This window comes from Schistocerca americana, chromosome 7 (genome assembly GCF_021461395.2).
Source record: "Schistocerca americana isolate TAMUIC-IGC-003095 chromosome 7, iqSchAmer2.1, whole genome shotgun sequence".
Taxonomy (NCBI): domain Eukaryota; kingdom Metazoa; phylum Arthropoda; class Insecta; order Orthoptera; family Acrididae; genus Schistocerca; species Schistocerca americana.
Genome location: NC_060125.1, coordinates 468,865,523 through 468,885,827, shown reverse-complemented (window position 1 = coordinate 468,885,827; position 20,305 = coordinate 468,865,523). Strand labels below are relative to the sequence as shown.

The 20,305-nt window shown below is 43.1% G+C and overlaps 1 protein-coding gene across 6 annotated transcripts in view; it reads right to left on the bottom strand.

Annotated features, from left to right (window-relative positions):
- LOC124622629 (myosin heavy chain, clone 203-like) overlaps window positions 1-20,305 on the bottom strand; it is a 223,350-nt gene that overhangs the window by 180,981 nt on the left and 22,064 nt on the right. For 5 of the 6 annotated variants that reach the window (XM_047148399.1, XM_047148398.1, XM_047148402.1 and 2 more), the window contains one exon: window positions 2,520-2,722. In XM_047148399.1, the coding sequence (XP_047004355.1) occupies window positions 2,520-2,722 (203 nt within the window). Of the gene's footprint in view, window positions 1-2,519; window positions 2,723-3,836; window positions 3,856-20,305 lie in introns of those variants that run through there. The other variant, XM_047148404.1, reaches the window with a different exon arrangement.

Here is a 20,305-nt window from a genome sequence, read left to right as displayed (position 1 = left end):
TGTGCAAGTATCCTTCCTTTCAATATTTGATGGTGTTTGGCTGCTGTCCACAGAACACCTCTCTCGCAGTGTTTTCATATCCACCAGGTTACAGTGCGAGGTTCTATGCCTTCTCCACCAGGGCAGTTTTGCGCACTGAACTGTTAGCTAGGAGACATGTCTTTTTGACCAGGTATTGATGGCAAAATCATCCATTTTCTTGCAGCTTATGAGCAGCATACAGGCAACAGGCAGCTCCTACTAGGCCATCTCTGTGTCCCTCGCCCACTCCATGCCAGCCATGGGAACACATTCATGTAGACTTTGCACGCCCCTTCTTGAATTCCTATTGTCTCTTGGTTGTGGATGCATTTTTCTGGTTTCCTTACATTCTCCAGTGTGTGTCGACACACACCATTTGTACACTTTTGCGGGTTTTTTTCTATTGAGGGATTGCCTTGCACCTTAGTTTCCGATTATGGGCCCTAGTTCGTTTATCACACCTTTCAACTGTTTCATTCCCATCATGGCATTCATAAAATTATGGCTCTGCCATTCCACTCACAATGAAATGGCAAGACCAGATGATGGCCTTCTATGTTTTCTGAGCACCTATCATTTCACGCCTATGGGGGAACAGAGGCCAGCTGAGTTGCTTCACAACCAGCAACACACATGCTCATTCACCTTCTGCGGCCTACGCCGCACCTGCTGCAGCTGGGTTTGTCTGGCCACTTCGCACCAGGATTGCCAGTGTAGGCACGAGGATTTGGTCACTGGCCCAAGTGGATACCAGCTGCTGTTGTCCACCACTGGGGATGCAATCCATGTAATGTCCATATGGCCAACAGGCCTGTGGCAAGCCATTTTGATCAGTTGCACTCTTGTTCATTGTTAGAAACTACCAGTTTGCAGGTGAGGCCTCTGTCTGAAGCCCACTCCACCACCCTATGCTTCGGGACTGTCATCGCCTGCTGTGGCTACCCCCTCCACATGTGGTGCCATGAGATTCCAGCTTCCTGGTGCCAGTCCATCTCATGTTCATTGCTACAACCTGCTGTTCCAGTCAGGCCTCCTCCACCAACCCTCTCACCATCATCACCAGACACTTGGACCTGCCTGCTGATGACGAAGCACAGATGGTGATGGCACCCTCCTCCCCAGCACTGTAGTCCGGTGCCACAAGGGCACCGCATTCTGGTCTTCTGCTGCAGTGCCCACCCACCACATCATCCAGACCCCACTATTAACACTGGCTGCCGCCACTCCAGATAAGGTGAATGTGTCTCTCATCGGGCTGCTGGCATCTCTATCTCTTGCATTGTCTGGGCAACCTCTTCACATGAGGGAGAGGTGTGCTGCACCCTGCTACTAGTGCGTGTGAGTGTGAGTGCACGAAGCTTAGTATCGCCACATATGTTTACTTAAATCAACTGCCAACAGTACAGTGCAGGTCAGCCACTAGATGCCACCTGAAGGAAGCTTGCACATGGCATGATCTCCTCCGCACCGTCTACCAGAGGTTCGTGCCCACATATGTACTTTTCACCTCACTAGATTCCAGGTCTTTGTTGCAATTTCCTATGAACACATTTACTTCTTTCTCATGCTTTACTTAAAGCACTAGAGATACTGGAAGACACTACAGAATGTTATCATTTCTGTGTGATTTACCCATCATTATCATTTACAACAAACATTAAGCCTTTTCACTGTTTTGATATTTCATTCATTATTTTCCTTCCCATTTGCTTTTCAGTCTGCACACTCTGCAAAGGACCCTTATCTGATACCTGTTCAGTGTTCATTATGCATCCATTCTACATGAGGTTTGCACTTCTAGTAATATTCCACATTTGTATCATTTAGGATGTAAATATTTAGTGACTGGTTTGTACTATTATTTCATATTCATTCTCTCCTTGTTAGGCCTATTATCAAATCCAATTCTGTCTGTTAGTGCATAACTTGACTTGTTCCACATCCATGAAGTTTCTTTTGCTTGATGAGATTTACTGAACATGATATGTGAATTAATACGTGAAAAAAATATACATCAAAGCCTTGGAAATTATATAAATATATTATTTTCAAGGCCTGAATACTGTTTTGTCTTTGAAAGTAAGGTCTCATAAAAATGTATTAGTACCACCACAACCTTGCAAAATTTCACCATCTTCACCTTAACCAAGTGGAAAGAGAAATATAGTTAGTTTTCTTTTATTGTCATTGTAGTTTTATTTCATTTATGAACAAAAAAATATCTAATGTGCCACATATCTGTATCTTTCAAATATCAACCCTTCTAGAAAGATAATTTCCAGTTGAATCTTAAGTTTACATGCCATACAGGTCAAACTAAATAATCTTTTGTTGTTAATTTATGTAATATTTTTCACTAAATCAGTGAAACATTTCAAGCAAATACTGAAGTACCAAATTGTACTGGTTACAAAAGTATAGCACATTCTTTGGTACAGTACTTTTGGTATACCAAAAACAAAAATTACTGATATAAATATGGAAAAATATATTCATACATGATTTCTTATAATTGTCTATTATTTCAACATGTCTGTCATGCAGGTTCTCAAATTTTTCTGTACAACTGCCATAATTCTCCATAATCATTTGATTTGTATGAACAAGATAATCTCTAATCTTCATAAATGATTGAAATGAAATACTCAAGTTTTGCAGATATTCTTGCAATGTTTCACAAGTCTTGCGAGTATTATGGATCCTGTAAGAGAGATAATTACCATTAAATAATTCTAATTTATTTATTTGTGATTATATCATACTGTTAATCAACAATATTGATACTAGTCATAAGTGATGAAAACAAATCAAAGCTGCCTAGCATAAATGACATATCATTCATGTAAAAAGGAGTAACATTTTCCATTACCCAATTGTGTTACAAATGTGTTTCAAAATATGGTATTTATCAAACTATTTCACATAAGATATGAACTGTTACATTGAAGTAAATGGAAATTTGCAATACTTCCATAAAAAAGAAGATTGGAGTTTAGTACCCAATCAAAATTGAGATCATTAGAGAGAAAGAGAGAGAAGAGACAGAGAGAGAGAGAGAGAAACCTGATGTTCCCCAAAAATTATTTAAGGAAGCTGTAAAAATCTAAACTGTGATAACCAGACAGAAATTTGATCATTACTCTTCCCAAATACAAATCCTGTGTCTTAACACTGGTATTCATCCTTTGCTGCAGTCCAGAACATACTGAAAAGGAAAGTGTTAGGAGAATCATGAGGTTAAAGAATCAACTGAGACTGTCAAATTAAGAACAATAGTCAAATATTTGAATGAAAAACGATGAAATTGCTAAGAATGCTAGTTGTAACTGCAGGAAAACAGTGAAATCTATCCACAAGTCAAAGAAATCTGCAGCTCTTGCCAACATGAACTTTATTGAGTTACTAAAGCACAGCAACACTGTATCTAAAATACAGGGTGTCCCACTCAAACCTCCCAGATTTCAAGGACCCAGGCGAGAAAAACCACAGTAGAAATGACAATGAAAAATGCGCCACATTGCAGAGCATCTCAAAGAATTTATATCATCGCCAGAATGCAGCATGTTCCCATGAAGTGAAAATGGCAACTCCACAGCAGGGCAAGCAAGCAGTAGTGTGGTTTGCAGAAACAAAATCGCCAATTATTGTGCAAAGAAATTATCGCCATGTGAATGAATTTGATCCACCTGATGTGAAAACAGTTAAGGACGGTGCATGTTACAGAGTTTCAGAAGAGACAGTGGAGGACATCAGACAAAAAATTTCTCAGGAGGCCATGTAAGTCAATTTGTCAACATATAGGCAACCTAATGTACCTTGATCAACACTGCATCGTGTAGTTCACCAGCGTTTCCATATGTGTGCCAACAAAGTGCAAATTCTGCCACATCTGACGCCAAACGACAAACCACGCCAACACCAATTTTCTGCGGATATGCTGCAGTGTATTGATATGGATGCCAGCTTCCTGGAAAGATGTTTATTCTCAAATGAGGCAACCTTTCATCTATCAGGAAGGGTTAATAGGCATAATGTTTGGATTTGGGGTTTGAAAAATCTGCACATTGTCATTGAACAAGTTTGTGATAGCCCTAAACTAAACATCTGGTGCGGGCTATGCATGACAGGATTGTTGGACCGTTCTTCTTTGTGGAACAAGCAGTGAATGGGTCAGTGTATCTGGACATGTTGGAACAGTTTGTGTGCCCTCTGATACAAGACTTGCAACCCGACATCATTTTTCGACAAGATGGAGCTCCACTGCATTGGTCAATGCCTGTTCGCAAGTTCTTGGGTAGGAAATTTCCCAATCCTTGGATCAGATGCAGAGGACCCATTGCCTGGCCACCATATTCACCCGACATTATGCCGCTTGATTTCTTCATGTGGGGATTCATGAAGGACCGCGTGTATGCAACCAAAGTGGATGATATTCCTATGTTGCGACATCGTATCACTAATGCAATTGCAACAATAACAGAGGAACTGTTACAAAGAACTTGGCAAGAAATTCTATAAAGATTCAGTATTATTCATGCTACAAATCGTTCACGTGTAGAGTGTATTGATGATGTTGTTGTTGTGGTCTTCAGTCCTGAGACTGGTTTGATGCAGCTCTCCATGCTACTCTATCCTGTGCAAGCTTCTTCATCTCCCAATACGTACTGCAGCCTACATCCTTCTGAATCTGTTTAGTGTATTCATCTCTTGGTCTCCCTCTACAATTTTTACCCTCCACACTGCCCTCCAATACTAAATTGGTGATCCCTTGATGCCTCAGAACATGTCCTACCAACTGATCCCTTCTTCTTGTCAAGTTGTGCCACAAACTCCTCTTCTCCCCAATCCTATTCAATACTTCCTCATTAGTTACGTGATCTACCCATCTGATCTTCAGCATTCTTCTGTAGCACCACATTTCAGAGGCTTCTATTCTCTTCTTGTCCAAACTATGTATCGTCCATGTTTCACTTCCATACATTGATGATAAATAAATAAATTCTTTGAGATGCTCTACAATGTGGTACATTTTTCAGTGTCATATCTACTGTGGTTTTTCTTTCCTGGGTCTTTGAAATCAGGGAGGTTTGAGTGGGACAACCTGTAAGTCAATACCAGGTGTACAAGTTTGAAATGTGGATTTCAGATAACAGATGTAGCACCAATGCAGTTTGTTCTACAAAGATATGACACTGCATCATTTTGTTGTGTCATCAACAAGTGTCAGATGCACATGAGTGATAAATTGGAAAAGTGTGTGCATAGTGTTGTATTCAATATGTCAAAATTTATACCGAACAAAGAGCATTTGTGGAGAGCATTAAAATTTTTTTTTGTTTCCATTTGAAGAAAACTGCTGCTGAATCATACCAATTACTTGAAGGAGGTTATGGTGAACATGCTCCATCACAAGATACGTGTGAATCATGGTTTTGGCATTTCAAAAATGGTGGCCTCGATGTTACACACAAGGAAAGTGGAAACTGCCAAAAAAATCTGAAGATGTGGAATTGGAAGCATTGTTGATCAAAGATGATTCGCAAACACAAGAACAACTCACCAAGCTATTGATCATCAGTCAACAAGCTGTTTCCAATTGGCTGCAAGAGATGGGAAAGATTCAGAAAATTGGTAGATGGGTACCACATGAGTTGAACAACAGGCAAATGAAAAGCACAAAAACACATCTTAGATTTTGCGCACTCGGTCTGAAAGGAAGTCGTTTTTGCATCATATAGTTACAGGGGCTGAAAATTCTATTTATTTTGAGAATCCCAAGAGCAAAAAATTATGGGTAGACCCAGGCACACCATCCACATCGACACAAAACTGAATTGCTTTGGCAGAAAGACGATACTCTATGTGTCATAGGACCAGAGGGGCGTGAACTACTATAAACTGTTAAAACCTGGGGAAACAGTTACCAACAACAATTGACCGATTTGCACCGTTCACTGCTTGAGAAAAGGGCACAGTGCCAAAGGAGGCAACATAATTTTTTAGATATTAAAAAAAAAAAGCATTTCATACTTACACACCTGGTAATACCATTACAAATATTCCCTTGTACAATACATGTGAATGAAATATTTGACTGTACTTGAAAACATGGGATAAAATGTTTCTGGCACTGTTTTCTTTTATGAGCTTGCATTTGTCAACTCATCAAGAGAGTAGGTACACTCATCCAAGGAACAACTATCATTTAATTAGTTGTACGGATTCCCTATGTCATTTTTGTATCTCAGTCTATATCTACGTCTATACTCCACAAACCACTGTGTAGTGTATGGCAGAGGGTACATCCGACTGTACCAGTTATTACTGACAATATTATGAAAAGGATAGACTACTACTCATCACATAGCGGAGACGTTGGGTCGCAGATGGCACAACAAAAAGACTCAACAATGTAAGCTTCTGGCCAAAAAGGCCTTCATCGGAATGAGATTACATACACACACAAACAGTCACGCATATGCAAACACAGCTCACACACACATGACCACTGTCTCTGGCTGCCGAGGCCAAACTGTGAGCAATAGTGCATGATGGGAAAAGCAATCTGGGTATTGAGGTTGAGGAGCAGGATAGGGCAGGAAGGGGGAGGCACAGCAGGTTGGGATGGGGGATGGTAAACTGCTGCTTGCAGGAGCACATAGGGACAAGGTAGAGAAAAGACAGGGCAGCTAGGTGCAGCCAGGAGGTTAGACGTGGGGGAGAGGGGGGAGGAGGGATTGGGGGTGGGGGGGGGGGACAGCAGTGGAAAAGGAGAGAAGTAAAGAGATTATGGGTGGGTCTGTGGACTAGAGACCTGTGTAGTGTTGGAATGGGAACAGGGGACAGGTGGGTAAAGGATATGGGAATGTAGACTATACTGCAGGGGGAGTTCCCACTGCGCAGTTCAGGAAAGCTAGTGTTGGTAGGAAGGATCCACATGACACATGAAGCAGTCACTGAAATGAAGAATGTCGTGTTCGACAGCGTGCTCAGCAACTGGGTGGCCCAGCTGTTTCTTGACCGCAGTTCATCAGTGGCCATTTGTACAGACAGACGGCTTGTTGGTTGTCATCCCCACTTAGAACGCAGTATAGTGGTCACAGCTTAACTTGTAGATCACATGACTGGTTTCACAGATAGCCCTGCCCTTGATGGACTCGGTGATCCTTGCGACCAGACTGGAGTTGGTAGTGGTGAGAGGATATATGGGACAGATCTTTCATCTAGGCCTATTACAGGGATATAAACCAAGACGCAAGGGGCTGGAAGCAGGGGTTGTGTAGAATAATGTGTAAGTTTGGTGGACAGCAGAATAGTGTAGGATAATGTGTAAGTTTGGTGGACAGCAGAATACCACTAGAATACCACTATGGAAGGGGTGGGAAGAATAGTGAGTAGGACACTCCTCATGTCACAGTACGACGAGAGGTAGTTGAAACCCTGGCGGAGAATATGATTCAGTTGCTCCAATCCTGGGTGCTACCGAGTTATAAGAGGAATGTTCCTCTGTGGCCAGACACAGGGACTTTGGGAGGTGGTGGGTGACTGGAGAGAAAAGGCACAGGTGATCTGTTTTTCTACAAGGTTGGGAAGGTAATTATGATACGTGAAGGCCTCAGTGGAATGGGTGGCATCAATAGTGATGAGAAAGGCATCATGTGGTAAAGGAACAGGAACTATGGAGAGTCGGTGGAGCAAATGGTTGGTATCTTTTCTATAGGATGGAACGTAACAGTAATAGGCTGAAGGTGTTGGTCTGCAAGACCAAAGATTCTCTCAGTGCGGAGGACAGTAACCAGCCACAATGGAGTGTTCTGGGAGGTTGGGCTTATGGACTTCAGGAAGCATATAGATGGTAGGAGTTTGGGGAGTGGTAGCAGTGAGGAGACAGATGGACTCCAAGGACAGGTTTTGGGATTGGCCTAAGAATTTGAGGAGAGACTGGAGATCCTGCTGGATTTCTGGAATGGGGTCACTGTGGCAGGGTTTGTAAGTGGATGAATCTGACAGCTGGCACAGTCCTTCTGCCAGGTGACCCTTCCAGTTCAAAACAACAGCAAGTAGGATTATTAGGTCAGGATCAGGTTTAGATGGTAGATTGTGGTTTTTATTCGGATGTAAGGATAGCTTACATGTGAGGGATTTGGGGAATGATGGTGAGGCAAGGTTTGAGGTTAAGAAATTCTGGAAAGTTAATAGGGGGTGATTTGGAGGCAGTGGGGCTAGATCACAGTTGCATGGAGGACTGAACTGAGTTGGGCAGAGTTCCACATTGGTCTTTAGTTGAGTCTGGTGACAGGATTGGTGGCGAAAAAGTTTTTCCACTGTAGGGAATGGGAGAAGGAGAGAGTCCTTTAACAAGTCCTGCATGATTGAATTTGGAAATGGGGCAAAAGATGAGGGCTTTGAAAGAACTGATACTTCTGTGGGGCTAAGGATACCCTCCTCTTCCCTGCCCCAGCCTCATCCTTACTCCCACCGAGCGATTTGTAAGCAGTCCTCTTTGTAGACTGACAACATTTCCCCATATTCTACCAATAAACCAAAGACTAGCAACAACTTTACCCATGACTTAGCCTACGTGATCATTCAGTTTCATACCCCTACAAAACTACTACAGGAAAAATTCCTGTAGTAGTTGATGTTAGAGCTGCACCTTTTTTAGGCTGAAGTCAGCTGATAGGTATATCTGCTTAAAGGAAGTCCCTCTAACAAAGGAATCACCTTTACAGGAGGTCAGGTATCCAAATAGAGAATGAATTAGCATAATTCATCAAAATATAAGAGATATTAGAGACAAAGTTTGTGAATTGCTTATAGATTTTGACTCTGACATTATTGGTATATCAGTGGACCACTTAAATAATTCAACAATTCAGAGGCTTCCTTTACTAGGATACAGATTAGCTGGTTACTTTCAAGGAGTCCCTTGCAGACTGTGGGAGTGGCCATGTACATAAAAAAAGTATTCCATTTGAGACTGTAGACATATCACGGCACTGCACTAAACTTCTAATTGTTGTTGTTTATAGGTCCCCTAACTCTGACTTCAGAACATTTCTGCTCAAGCTAGAGATGGTTCTTGGTTCACTTTATAGGAAGTACCAAAAATTAGTTATATGTGGTGACTTCAATATTAATGGTTGTGCAAGATAAAGGATGTTGGTAGATCTCCTAAGCTCATATGATCTGACACAGACTGTAGAGGGCGTAGGTGAACAGTACCACAGCCATAGACAATATTTTTATTCTTTCTTCATTACTAGATGGGCACTCTGTTAGTAACAGGATAAATGGCCTTTGAGACCATGATACACAAATTTTAACACTAAAAGGCTTTTGTACTCAAACAAATGTCACATATAATTACAAACTGTGTAGGAAAACTAATCCAATGGCAATAGAGAGTTTTTTAAACCTCTTTAAGAAACAAGCGTGGCAGGATGTTTATAGTGCCGATAACAATGATGACAAATATAATGCTTTCCTTAAGACATTTCTCATGCTCTTTGAGAGTTGCCTTCCATTAGAACGTTCTAAACAGGGTACTAGCAGTAAAAGGCAGCCTGGGTGGCTGACTGGTGGGATAAGGATACCATGTAGAACAGAGCGGGAATTATATCAAAAGGTTATAAGCAGTCACATTCATGCTACAGTAGCCCATTACAAACAGTACTGTAAGGTGCTTAAAACTGTTATTAGAAAGGCAAAGGGTATGTGGTACATAAATAGAAAAAAATCAAAACCGTATGGTCAGTTGTGTGAAGGAAGCGTTTAGTCAGCAGCACAAGATCAACAATATAAAGTCAGTTCGTAGTAAAAATATTTCTGTCACTGATAAGTCAGATGTATGTACAGTATTTAAGAATCATTTTCTGAGCATTGCTGGTGAATTAAATAAAAACTTAGTTTCTACAGGGAACCATATAGCTCTCTTGGAAAATGCCTTTCCGAGAGTGAAGTCTGAAATTCTCACCTCTGTGATGGTGAAAAGGGGGAGATTGAGTCAATAATTAAATCACTGAAGAGTAAGGACTCTCACAGGTATGATGGAGTGCCTAGCAGAATATTGAAGTACTGTACTGCACATTTTGGCCCTGTACTTAGCCATATTTGTAATTTTTCTTTTAAGAATGGTCAGTTTCCTGAACAATTAAAGTACTCAGTAGTAAAACCACTTTATAAAAAGGGAGAAAGCGATAATGTAGACAATCTTAGACCTATTTCTATGCCATCAATATTTCCTAAAGTTATTGAAAAGGCTGTGTAAGGATAATTGATCATTTTATATCACATAATTTGCTATCAAATGTACAGTTTGGCTTTAGAAGTCATTTAACAACTGAAAATGTTATATTCTCTTTTCTCTGTGAGGTACTGGATGGATTAAACAAAAGGTTTCGAATGCTAGACATATTTTTTGATCTAAACAAAGTGTTCGTGTTGATCACAAAATATTGCTCCAGAAGTTTGACCATTATGGAATACGAGGAGTAGCCCACAATTGGTTCACCTCTTACTTCAACACCAGACAGCAAAAGGTTGTTATTTGGAGTGTTGACAATGGCTGTGATGTGGGATCTGACTGGGGACAGTCAAATGGGCAGGGGGGGTTCAGGGATCAGTGTTGGGGCCACTCCTGTTCCTTGTATATAAAAATGATATGCACTCTAGTAGTACAGGTAATTATAAAATATTTCTGTTTGCTGATGACACTAGCTTGGCAGTAAAGGATCTTGTGTGCAACATTGGCTCTGTTTCAAATAGTGCAGTCCATGATATAAGTTCATGGCTTGTAGAAAATAAACTAACACTAAATCACAGTTAGACCCAGTTTTTACAATTTCTAACACACAATTCAACAAAATCTGATGTTTTAATTTCACAGAATGGGCATATGATTAGTGAAACTGAACAGTTCAAGTTTCTAGGTGTTCATATAGATATTAAATTGTTGTGGAAATCCCATGTTCACGATCTTGTTCAAAGACTTAATGCTGCCCTTTTTACTATTCGAACTGTATCTGAAGTAAGTGACTGTTCAACACAAAAATTAATCTTCTTTGCTTATTTTCATTTGCTTATGTTGTATGGTATTATATTTTGGGGTAACTCTTCCGATTCTCAAAGGATTTTTTTGGCTCAGAAATGGGCAGTTTGGGCAATAAATGGTGTAAGTTCACGAACCTCTTGCTGATCCCTGTTCACTAGTCTGGGTATTCTGACACTGGCCTCTCAATATATATATATACTTTACTGTCATTTCTTGTTAACAATATGAACTTATTCCCACGAGTTACCAACTTTCACTCTGTTAAAACCAGGCAGAAATCCAATTTGCATTTGGATCGCACTTCCTTGACTCTTGTGCAGAAAGGTGTGCAGTATACTGCTGCATCCGTTTTCAATAAGCTACCACAAGAATTCAAAAATCTTAGCAGTAATCCACACTCTTTCAAATTGAAACTGAAGAGTTACCTCATGGGTCACTCCTATTCTGTTGAGGAGTTCCTGAAAAATTAAGCTGATTCCTATGTTATATTGTCAACTGCGTTTACTTAAACTTATGGCTTGACTTTTTTTTCAGTTCATAAACAGTTCATTTTATCTGTTATTACCTTTATGTTGTAATTTCATATACTGACAAGTTCCATGACCTTAGAGATTTGCTCCTCAATTTGGTCCCATGAAACTAGATGTGTAAATAAAATAGAAAGTGTTACACCCGAATATATGTATGAGTTGGCTGACTCCAACTGTGACTTATTGACATTATAGTTATATGAAAGTATGTTATTTCATTTTGTGAAGTGCACAATTTTTACATTTCTGAACATTTAAAGCAAGTTGCCAGTCTTTACACCACTATGAAATATTAGCAACATATGATTGAATACTTATGCAGCTTCTTTCACACAGTACTTCATTACAGATAACTGTATCATCTACAAAAAGTCTGAGGTTACTATTAATATTGTCCACAAGGTCATTAATACAGAGCATGAATAAAAAGGGTCCCAACACACTTCCCTTAGGCTCATCCAAAGTTACTTCTACCTCTGTCAATGACTCACCATCTAAGATGACATGCTGTGTCCTCCCTATTAAAAAATCCTCAATCCAGTCATCAGTTTCGCTAGATGCCCCATATGACTGTACTTTTGACAATAAGTGTAGATTTGGTACCAAGTCAAATGCTTTTCAGTAGTCAAGAAGGACTTCATCTACCTGATTGCCTTCATCCAAAGCTTTCAGTATGTTGTGTGAGAAAAGAGAGTTGGGTTTCACATGACTGATGCTTTCGGAATCCATGCTGGTTTGAGATACCTCATGTTTCAGTTCAGAGTATGTTCTAAGATTCTACAAGAAGTCAACATCAAGGATATTGGTTGGCAGTTTTGTGGATCACTTCTATTACCCTTCTTGTAAATGGTGTGATTTGTGCTTTCTTCTAACTACTAGTTGCAGTTTTTCGTTCGAGGGATCTATGATAGATTATAGCTACAAGAAAGGAAAGAATGATTATATACAATCGTAAGTCAGACCTCGATTTAATCACCTTTGCTTCAGACAAATGCTCCACCACTGTCATTTCACCACAGTGATTGCCTTACAGAACAAATTTGTCAAGTCTCTACCTCTTACCTATAAGCCACAGTGGTACTATTCCAGTCACTTCTCAAATCCACTGGCCCATCCTATATATAAAAGAGTTGCCCTTTACACTGAATTGAAAATTGAATCAGAATCAGATATGTTAGAACAACAATAAATGCTTTCATCTATTCCCTTTAGTGAATGAATGAGCTCTCCTTTTAGTGGTCATTTGTAAGCCTGTTGACACACATCTGTATAGTGACTTTAATCTTACTGTCAATGGCTGATTGGAAGCGGAGCCCATTTTATCCCAACCTGACAAACTCTTCCAAATTACCAGGAGGCCAGTTCTTTTAAAAAAACTTATCTGACAGAGGTTTATTTCCAGCTTCTGTTGGCCGAGCAGCCTAATAAAATCTTGGCATTAATCCTCCAAAAGGCACACCATTTTTCATACCACGAGTGGGTACATGGCACACTTTGTACATAGGTACAAAATAACTGCCCTCTATGTTACCTAGGTAAACATGTACGAACAAAATCACACTTTAATCTTAGTTTAACTAAACAATGATAAAATAGACTAACATTATATGAGTTAAACCACTTTTAATTGAACAACAATAAAATAAACCTTTCATTGTATCACTCTGTTGCCACACACAAGTGTTACCCCACTTGAAGCATTGAACAGTGCAGTTCCATCAGATCCCTGCCAACCATTTATTTAATTACTAATGATATTGTAGATAACTGTCTCATTGTGGGATTGTGCTGCTAGCTGGAAACTTGTGTCATTTTCTTGCACAGATTGTAACGTTTTTCTCGTCAAACTTGCTGTTTATTTTATATTACTGCTGCTCACTTGGATGTATGACAATACATCTTATTACTGTGTTAGCTGAACCTATAGTGAAGCAATAGGTACTAAGAAAGTTTTGCAATACACAGCAACAATAAGTCGCAGGAGGCTGATTGTTGCTGTGTTCAGAGAACACTTCGTACTTGTACTATAGCTGCTGTGCCAAGTCTATGGGCGCAGTCATCCATTAGCAGGGTTAGTTTGAAGTGCTTGCTATGAGCCAGTGCTTTGAAGAAATTACTCTTGCACTCGGCGACAACTATGGTGATCATTAGCGCCCGGACTAAATTATGAATGCACTGCGAGGCACAATGTTAAAACAGCAACTAAAAAGGACAACACTAGAAAAGGCACATTAACAGGAAAGGGATTAAAAGAAAACAGCATAATCAAATGTCCTTAGACAGGTTTGTTAAGTGGATAAAACAAAGAACGCAAGCAGCTGCTCCTGGGTCATCTGCTAATATTTCATCCAGAGGACATGGCAGGCCAAGATCAATGCACAGTGTATTAAAATTTGGACCAGTCGTTAAAATGTGGCGTACCGTCAGCAATTGCCCACATAGGCAGAACGGCGCCGGCGCAGTCGTCAGCAGATGGCAGTGGCTGAATCGGCAGTGTCCAATCCGTAACCGGGAATGGCGTGAAGAGGTCGTCCAAGCTGTGGGGAGAGGATTCAAGGCCCGAAGCTTGTTTTCAGTAAGTGTAGACCAATCGGCATGCCACAGCGATAAAATGCGCTGACAAATGACCCTGCTAAAATCAGATGAAGGCACACAACAAGAAGATGTCCGAGGCTAGAGGACCGCAGCCTTGGCCGCGACATCTGCAGCTTCGTTCCCAGGGATACCGACATGGTCAGGAACCCACATAAAGGTAACCGGAGAACCGTCGTCCGCCAGCTGCTGAAGAGAGCGTTGGATCCGGTGCACAAAAGGGTGAACCGGATACGGATCACTGAGGCTCCGGATGGCGCTCAGGGAATCAGAGCAGATGACATAAGCAGAATGTCGGTGGTGGCGGATGTAAAGAACAGCCTGATAGAGGGCAAATAGCTCTGCTGTGAATACCGAACAATGGCCATGGAGCCGGTATTTGAAACTGTGTGCCCCGACAATAAAAGAACACCCGACACCGTCATTGGTCTTAGAGCCATCTGTATAAATGAAGATCATATTAATGAACTTCGAACAAAATTCGACAAACCACGAGCAGTATACTGAGGCTGGGGTAACCTCCTTTGGGAGCGAGCTGAGGTCAAGGTGAACGAGAACCTGAGCCTGGAGCCAAGGTGGCGTTTGGCTCTCGCCCACTCTAAAGGTTGCAGGGAGCGGAAAATCAAGTTGCTGAAGGAGGCGATGAAAGCGAACTCCAGGGGGTAGCAGGGCAGATACATACAACCTGTATTGACAGTTGAGAGAGCCATCAAAAACAGAACGGTAAGATGGGTGGTTGGGCATTGATAATAGCCGACAGGCATACCAACAAAGCAGGATATCGCGCCAGTAGATTAGCGGCAATTCACCGGCTTCAGCATGAAGGCTCTCGACGGGACTAGTATAGAATGCTCCGATCGCAAGACATAACCCCCAATGTTGTGTAGAGTTGAGGCGGCGTAAGATGGACGGCCGTGCAGAGGAGTATACAAAGCTCCCATAATCCAGCTTTGAGCGGCGATCGACCGATATAGGCAAAGTAGGACGGTTCTATCTGCTCCCCACGACGTACGGCTGAGAACACGGAGGACATTGAGGGAACAGGTACAACGGGCAGCCAAATATGACACATGTGCAGGCCAGCTAAGTTTCCTGTCAAATGTAAGACCTAAAAATTTTGTTGTCTCCGTGAATGGGAGAGCAACGGGACCGAGATGTAAGGACGTTGGGAAGAACTCTTTGTAGTGCCAGAAGTTAATACAGACCGTCTTCTCAGCAGAAAAACGGAAGCCACTGGCGACACTCCAGGAGTAAAGATGGTCAAGACAATGCTGAAGACAGCGCTCCAGGAAACATGTACGCTGCACGCTGCAGTAGATGGTAAAATTGTCCACAAAAAGGGAGCCTGATACATCAGCTGGGAGGCAATCCATTATTGGATTGATCGCTATGGCGAAGAGAGCGACGCTCAAAACTGAGCCCTGGGGCACAACATTCTCCTGGCGAAAGGTGTCGGACAGGACAGAACCCACACGTACCCTGAACTTTCGATCCATTAAAAAGGCACGAATAAAAAGAGGGAGGCGACCGCGAAGGCCCCATGTATGCATGGTGCGGAGAATGCCCGCCCTCCAACAGGTGTCATAAGCCTTCTCCAAATCAAAGAACACAGCCACTGTCTGGCGCTTCCGCAAGAAGTTATTCATAATGAAGGTCGACAAGGTAACCAGATGGTCAACAGCAGAGTGGCACCTATGAAATCCACATTGTACATTGGTAAGTAGGTGTCGAGATTCGAGCAGCCAAACCAAACGAGAGTTAACCATTCGTTCCATCACCTTACAGACACAGCTGGTAAGGGAAATGGGCCGATAACTGGAAGGCAAGTGCTTGTCCTTCCCCATCTTAGGAATCAGGACAACAATAGATTCGCGCCAGCATGTGGGAACATGACCCTCAATCCAGATGCAATTATAAGTACGAGGAAGAAAACCTTTACCCGCAGGAGAAAGGTTCTTCAGCATCTGAATATGAATAGAATCAGGCCCTGGAGCGGAGGACCGTGACCGGGCAAGTGCACTTTCGAGTTCCCACATGGTGAATGAGGCATTATAACTTTCGTGATTTGAGGAGCGGAAGTTAGGTGGCCTTGCCTCCTCTGCCTGTTTTTGGGGGAGGAAGGCAGGGTGGTAATGAGCGGAGCTCAAAACCTCTGTGAAAAATTGGCCGAAGGCATTGGAGACATCCTCAGGGGCTACAAGGACGTCATTCGCGACCGTCAAGCCAGAAACTGGTGAGTGGACCTTAGTGCCACATAGCCGGCGCAGGCTACCCCAGACAACAGAAGAGGGAGTAAAACTGTTGAAGGAGCTTGTGAAAGCAGCCCAGCTGGCTTTCTTGCTTTCTTTAACAATACGACTACACTGCACACGTAGTCGTTTATAATTAATACAATTCGCCATCGTAGGGTGGCATTTAAAGGTGCGTAAAGCACGTTGACGAGCATGTATAGCGTCTCTACATGCAGCGGTCCACCAGGGGACCGGTACGTGACGTAGAGAAGTAGTAGTATGAGGGATGGAATATTCATCAGCACTGAGAATGACTTCCGTGAGGTGTGTGACCTGACTATCGCAGCTTGCAAAGTTTTGATCCTGAAATGTCACCCTGGAAGAGAAGAGCCCCCAGTCTGCTATGGAGATGTTCCAACTAGTTGAGCACGGAGATGGGGTATGATGCAGGAGATGGATAACACAAAGGAAGTGGTCACTTGAATACGTATCAGAAAGAGCGTACCACTCAAACCGACATGCAAGTTGGGTAGTACATATAGAGAGGTCTAAATGGGAATAGGTGTGAGTTGTGTCCGAAAGAAAAATATTGAGGCAGACAAGATTGAGGTGGTTGAAAAGGTCTGCTAACAGGGAGCCTCTCGGGCAGGATGCTGGAGAGCCCCAAAGGGGATTGTGGGCATTGAAGTCTCCAGTCAACAAAAATGGTGCAGGTAGCTGAGCAATATTTTGCATCATGTCTGCCCTAGTAATTGCAGATGACGATAGAGTGTAAACAGTACAAATGGAAAATGTGAAAGTGGGGAGAGTAATTCGGACGGCAATTGCCTGCAGATCGTGGCACATGGAACCGTAGTAGATATCATCCCGGACCAGCAACATAACCCCTCCATGAGCCGGAATACCTGCCACACGGGGTAGGTCAAAACACACAGAGGTATAGAGTGCCAAGTCAATACGACCGCATGGGCGTAGCTTCATTTCCTGGAGAGCTACTATGAGCGGACAGTGCAATCGTAGCAGCAACTTTAAGTCCTCTCAGTTGGAGCGAATGCCGCAAATGTTCCAATGAAGAAGTGCCATGGTGAGAAGAAAAAGGAGAAGCAAGAAGGGGTCACCTCGAAGGCCGCTGAGGGCCTGGCTTCGAGCGAGCACTGTTGCCGCTATCAATAGGTGGAGAGTCATCATCCATTTTTTCAACAGGTTCATCGGCCACCATGTTAATATGGTCGGGAGGGGGAGCTTCCTCCACCGGCAAACGGCCAGATGTTCGGCTACCAGAAGTGCAGCCAGGCGATATGGATGACGGCCTGGAGCAGCAACCGCTGGGTGGTGCAGGAGAAGAAATGTGGAAAAGGAGAACTTTTCTTCCTATGAGCCTTCTTGGAAGGTCGTTTAGTTGAAGTACTGGTCAATGGCTGGGAGTTCGGCGTATGTAAGATGTCTTTACGGGACGGTTCCTTCTTGAAGGCCCGTGCGTCTGACTTCTGGGTCTTAGTCTTGGCAGAAGCTGATGAAGGTGCTTGTGTCTTAGGGGTGATGGGAGGAAGAGGAGACGTTGACCGGGCAATCTTGGCACTGGCCGAACGGACGACCGTAGCGCTAAAGGTCAGATTGCATGTCTGCATCGATACCTCCCTGGTAGGCTGAGGAGAGGCGAGGACGGTACTGTATTTCCCCGCTTGGAGCAGCATGGGCTTCCTACTAGCAAAAAGCTTGCAAGCAGCCGAGGTGGACACTTTCTCTTTGACCCGAATTTCCTGTATACAGCATTCATCCTTATAAATGGGACAGTCGCGAGAGGATGCTGCATGGTCGCCCTGACAGTTCACGCAACGAGGAGACGGAGGTGGACAGTCACCCTCACAGGCGTCCCTGCCACAAGTGACGCATTTAGCTGCATTAGAACAAGACTGGCAGGTGTGGTTAAAATGCTGACACTGGTAGCAGCGCATAACTGTTGGGACATAGGGGCGAACAGAAAAAACCTCATAGCCCACTTTGATGCGCGATGGCAGCTGAACACTACCAAAGGTCAAGAAAAGTGTCCGGGTCGGTACAAGGTCACTGTCGACCTTTTTCATGACCCTATGGACAGCCATCACACCCTGCTCAGTGAGGAAGACTGAATCTCCTCGTCAGTCAATCTGTCGAGTGATCTAGTAGATACCACGCCACACGACGAATTCAAAGTGCGGTGAGCCTCCACCCAGACAGGGAATGTGTACAGGAGTGTGGCCCAAAGGAGTTTTTGTGCCTGAAAGGCGCTCTCAGTTTCCAACAACAAGGTACTGTTACGCATCCTGGTACAAGACTTGACAGGTCCAGCTATGGCATCTACACCCTTCTGAATAACGAAAGGGTTGACAGTTGAAAAATCCTTTCCAGCCTCAGATCTAGAAACTACGAGGAACTTTGGGGCAGGCGGTAGTACTTTTGTCACTGGTGGCTGGTCAAGTTTCCGTTTTTGGACAGAAGTCGAGAGAGAAGAAGAAGAGAAATCCATTGCGGATGAATCCCCCATGATTGCCAGCGTCTCCGATGGCACACTCCTTCCTTGTGGGGACCCTCTCAGAGGGCGCTTCCACCTTAGGTCAATGTTTACACCTCAGGCAAAACCTCCCGAGAAACGGACGGAGGGACCAATCGGCATGGTTGGAAGGTGTCAGCTCGAGCAATCACCCCTCCCCGGGCCTGGCCTTTACCAGGGGGTACGTACGGGCCCTACTTGTCTACCCACGGCAGGGAATTACGCTTTACCCCGTCACTGGCTACGCGTGCGAATGCATGGGTCGGCCTTCAGGCAAGCACAGGGAGGAAAGAAGAAGAGGGAAAAAAAGGGAGAGAGGGAGAGAAAGGACAGACTGTCTCAAACACCGAGGCAGAGACCATAGGGTGGACAAGAAGGCAAGGTAAAAAGGAAGGAAGACAGTGAGAGAGGGAGAAGGACAAAGAAAGGAAACAAACAAAGGAAGGAAGAAACCGGAATAAGCGAAAAACCAAAATGACCACAAATGTAAGTCGTTGAACTGTCCATCTCCAGACGCAGATGCAAACTACCCCCTTGAGGGGGAGGGACTCCTTTTAGTTGCCTCTTATGACAGGCAGGAATACCTCGGGCCTATTCTTACCCCGGACCCGCAGGGGGAACTCGGTGACATGTGTCCACATCGTACAACTATATTCAGGTGGTACAGAGAACTCCAAAGAAGAAATTTCACTTTGGAGGATGCTGAGAAGACAGGAAGGCCATGATCAGCAGTTAGAGAGGAAACCACTGATGCTGTGAGTAAAATGCTAGATGAAGACAGGCAAGTGACCTATAAGCAGACAGAGGATACCTTAGGACTAAGTGCACCTGAAACTCGTTCGATTCTGCATGATCATTTGCAAGTAAAAAGCTTTGTTGTCTCTCTTGCTGTACAGACTGACGGAAGAGCAGATGACACCTGACATGTGACTTGGTGCCGGGAGATATTAAAGAAGTTTTCTAAGGAACAATCTCAGTACGTGAATACCATTGTGACAGGTAACAAGGTTCGGGTGTATTATTATGATGTGCCAACTACAACTGAAAACAGAGTTTGGGTCTTCGAAGATGACAACACACCCGTAGCTGTAAGAAAATCCTGATCAGTAAAGAAGAAAATGATAGTATTCATTTATTTTTTTCAAATCGAGTTGGACACACAGAAGTCAGTCACAGCTAAATAGTATGCTGAGCAGTCCCTGCCCAAAGTCATCTAATCTTTGAAGATCCTGTGACTGAAGTCAAGAATGGACACTTGGTTCCTCCATCAGAATGTTGCAGCTCACCACATCAAAACATAGCATACAGTGAATATTTGTGGGGTACAGGACCTAAACTTCTTGAGCAT